Source organism: Mesitornis unicolor, unplaced genomic scaffold (assembly GCF_000695765.1).
Source record: "Mesitornis unicolor isolate BGI_N332 unplaced genomic scaffold, ASM69576v1 scaffold29212, whole genome shotgun sequence".
Lineage (NCBI taxonomy): Eukaryota > Metazoa > Chordata > Aves > Mesitornithiformes > Mesitornithidae > Mesitornis > Mesitornis unicolor.
The window spans coordinates 6,587-10,088 of NW_010171676.1; the positions used below are offsets into that span (position 1 = coordinate 6,587).

At 59.7% G+C, this 3,502-nt stretch overlaps 1 protein-coding gene across 1 annotated transcript in view; it reads left to right on the plus strand.

Annotated features, from left to right (window-relative positions):
• GAA (glucosidase, alpha; acid) overlaps positions 1-3,195 on the plus strand; it is a 9,107-nt gene extending 5,912 nt beyond the window's left edge. Inside the window, exons 9-19 of the mRNA XM_010180108.1 lie at positions 7-120; positions 261-345; positions 694-811; positions 1,166-1,299; positions 1,422-1,573; positions 1,705-1,853; positions 1,944-2,085; positions 2,279-2,377; positions 2,492-2,656; positions 2,737-2,883; positions 3,133-3,195. Of these exons, the coding sequence (XP_010178410.1) occupies positions 7-120; positions 261-345; positions 694-811; positions 1,166-1,299; positions 1,422-1,573; positions 1,705-1,853; positions 1,944-2,085; positions 2,279-2,377; positions 2,492-2,656; positions 2,737-2,883; positions 3,133-3,195 (1,368 nt within the window). The remainder of the gene's footprint in view (positions 1-6; positions 121-260; positions 346-693; positions 812-1,165; positions 1,300-1,421; positions 1,574-1,704; positions 1,854-1,943; positions 2,086-2,278; positions 2,378-2,491; positions 2,657-2,736; positions 2,884-3,132) is intronic.
• The last annotated feature ends 307 nt before the right edge of the window (positions 3,196-3,502 follow it).

Below are 3,502 nucleotides of genomic sequence, written 5' to 3' on the forward strand. Positions count from 1 at the left end.
CCACAGGTCTGGCCCGGCTACACTGCCTTTGCAGACTTTTCCAACCCAGACACACATCAGTGGTGGCTGGAGAACCTGCAGCGCTTCCATGCCCATGTGCCCTTCGATGGCCTCTGGATCGTAAGTCCCTTCTTGTTCCCTGGGTCATCTGCTGTGTGTCCTGGCAGGATCATCTGTCCATCAAGTGCAGCTTTTCCAGGTTTATCTTCTAATCCTCAAAACTTCCCCCTTGAAATCGATCCATTATTTTCTTTGCTTAGGACATGAATGAGCCATCCAACTTCATGGATGGGTCTGAAGAAGGCTGCCCACCAGGAGAACTTGACAGCCCACCCTACACCCCAGGTAAGGAGGGAGATTAAACACAAGGCTGGGCTGGTGGGTACCACATGTTTTGAGATCACTGGCAGCCAAGTGCTATGAGACATTGTGTCTCCATTTTACACCCTGAACATCTCCATCCCTACTTATGCATGCAGGTATCTGTGCCCAAGCCTTGCACATTTGTTGGGGCACTGTCAGGGTGCAGAATGGGACCATCAGTGTGAGCTTTCGGTGCTGGATTGACAGCGATGGCTGGCTCCTGTGTGCGGGAGGGCTGGCCCAGAGCCAGCAAGCTTTGGGGGGGATATCCACAACCCCTGCACCCCACCACCACCACCACATGCCAATGAGGTCTCTCCCTCCTGGCAGCCGTGCTGGGCGATTCCCTCTCTGCGAAGACTGTGTGTGCCTCAGCGAAGCAGAAAGCCTCGGTGCACTACAACCTGCACAACCTGTATGGGCTGATGGAAGCCAAAGCCACGGCGAGGTACCCGAGCATCCTGTGTCCTCCTGGCCTGGGGATGGGGAGGACAAAGTCTTGCTGCTCAGGGCTGTGTAGGAAAAGGACAAGAATTTGGATGCCCAACTGAAAGGGGAGATACTCTGACTGCTCACAGCCTCCAGGATGGGAATAACCCATCAGAGAAGGGGAACCAGTGCTGCTCTGGGAGGGATGGGTGAATGGTCCTGGCACTGAGCCTTTCCCATACTGCTTGGGCCAACCCTGTGATACCACAGGGATGTGGTGGGCCCAGATCTCTCCCTTCACTTTCGAGGGATAAGGTAACTCCTGGTGGGCTGCTCTTACCTCCTGCCCCTGGCTCTCCCCATTGTCTTGCAGTGCATTGATCCAGATCCGGGGGAAGCGTCCCTTCATCATCTCCCGCTCCACCTTCCCCAGCCAGGGCCGGTACTCGGGGCACTGGCTGGGTGACAACCGGAGCCAGTGGAAGGACATGTATTACTCCATCCCAGGTGGGTTGCACCAGCTGCACGTGGACCCCTCCCTACCAGCATCCCAAGCTCCATCAAGCTTTCTACTTGTTTGGAGATGTCTCTGAAACTCCCTGGACCCTCCTGACCATCCCTGTCCTCAGGGCTGCTGAGCTTCAGCCTCTTCGGCATCCCACTGGTTGGGGCAGACATCTGCGGCTTCTCTGGCAGCACCTCGGAGGAGCTGTGCACCCGCTGGATGCAGCTCGGCGCCTTCTACCCCTTCGCTCGCAACCACAACACCCAGAATGAGAAGGTCGAGGGCGGCGTGCCCGGTGGGAGGCATCCCAGGGATGGGATGCAGGATGCGGAATGGGGGATTTGGGATGCAGGGTGCCCAGCAGGGACGGGAATGGGGCAGCCACTGACTCCCCACATCTCTCCCAGGCCCAGGACCCGACAGCGTTCAGCCCCGCAGCGAGGACAGCCATGAAGGATGTGCTGCTGACCCGCTACTCCCTCCTGCCCTTCCTCTACACCCTGTTCCACCGTGCCCACCTGCAAGGGGACACTGTTGCCCGGCCCTTGTTCTTTGAGTAAGAGCATCCCCACCAGGAGCTGGGGAGACGCTTAGGCTGGATCACAGAGAAGCAGCCAATGTGAGCAGTGTCTCCATCCTGCTGCAGGTTCCCCCAGGATGTGGCCACCTTGGGGCTGGACAGGCAGTTCCTGTGGGGCCAGAGCCTGCTGGTGACACCAGTGCTGGAGCCTGGAGTGGACTCGGTCACAGGCTACATCCCCCGAGGCGTGTGGTACGACTTCTACACGGTGAGGAGCACCGTGGTGCTTGGCCAGGGGTCAGATGGTTGTCTTGGGGCTACAGATGGGAAGCCACGGCTGAACCCAGGAAGCCCTGATGGAGAAAGGGGTGGGGTGGGGATGGCTGCTCCTCAAACCCATGCCTGAGCCCCTCTCTTTGCCCCCGGCCCTCTCACCCCCATGTCTCTCGCCACCTGCTCAGGGCTCCTCAGTGAACAGCAGCGGGGAGATGTTGAAGATGTCGGCCCCCCTGGAGCACCTCAACCTGCATGTCCGGGAGGGTGCCATCTTGCCCACCCAGGTGAGTGCCCACCCATCCCCTCACCAGGGGCCTCTCCACAGCATGTGTGTCCCCACCAGCACCTCAGCTCCTGGGTGCTCACAACCCTACAGCACCCATGTCTTTGAATCCCAGAAACCAGGGGTCACCAGTGAGGTGACCCGAGGGAACCCCTTGCGCCTCATCGTGGCCTTGTCCTCAAGTGCCACTGCCTGGGGGGACCTCTTCTGGGATGATGGTGAGAGCCTAGACACCTTTGAGCGGGGCAGCTACTCCTATCTGGTGTTCAATGTCACAGAGGTGAGACACAGTGGGGAGGGCAGGGGCGGGAAGTCCTGTGGCACCTGACCACCTCTAGCTCATGCCATCCACTCCTGCAGAACATCTTCACCTCCACTGTTCTCCATGCCAGCACTGAGGCCACTGAGGTCACCATTGGCACACTGAGCATCTTTGGGATGTGGGAGCCGCCCAGCAAAGTCCTCCTGAATGGCAAGGAAAAGCCCTTCTCCTACCTGGACAACCAGGTATGACCCCATCTTGGCGTGCCCTCTCCTAGGGGTCTCCATCCTGGGGGTCTCCATCCCTCATCCCCCAGCCCTTGTTGCAGGTTTTGTGGCCAAGGAGGTGGGTGAGGATGCCGGGGTGTCTCTCCTGCCATGTTGGGGTTCAGGAGGAGCAGGAGCTCAGCTGAGTTGGGTGTGGGAAAGGGTGCTCTATATCCCCCTAGCTGAGGCTGTAGCCCAAACCCCAAAATGTTTCCTCTCCTCCTGCAGGTTCTCACCGTGAGTGACCTCGGCCTGAGTCTGAGCCAGGGCTTCTCCCTGCGGTGGGTGTGAGCAGGGGGCCGCGGGCTCATCCCACCCTCGCCGAGACCACCCCTCTGGGAGATTTTTGATGCTCTGTCCTTCAAGTCCAGGATGCCGCCATGGAGCAGGCGGTGGGGACTGTCATCTGCTGCTGTGCAGCCCCTCTACAGCATGGCTGGGGCCGGGGGGTGCGGGGTGGCGAGACCACCCCTCTGGGAGATTTTTGATGCTCTGTCCTTCAAGTCCAGGATGCCGCCATGGAGCAGGCGGTGGGGACTGTCATCTGCTGCTGTGCAGCCCCTCTACAGCATGGCTGGGGCCGGGGGGTGCGGGGTGG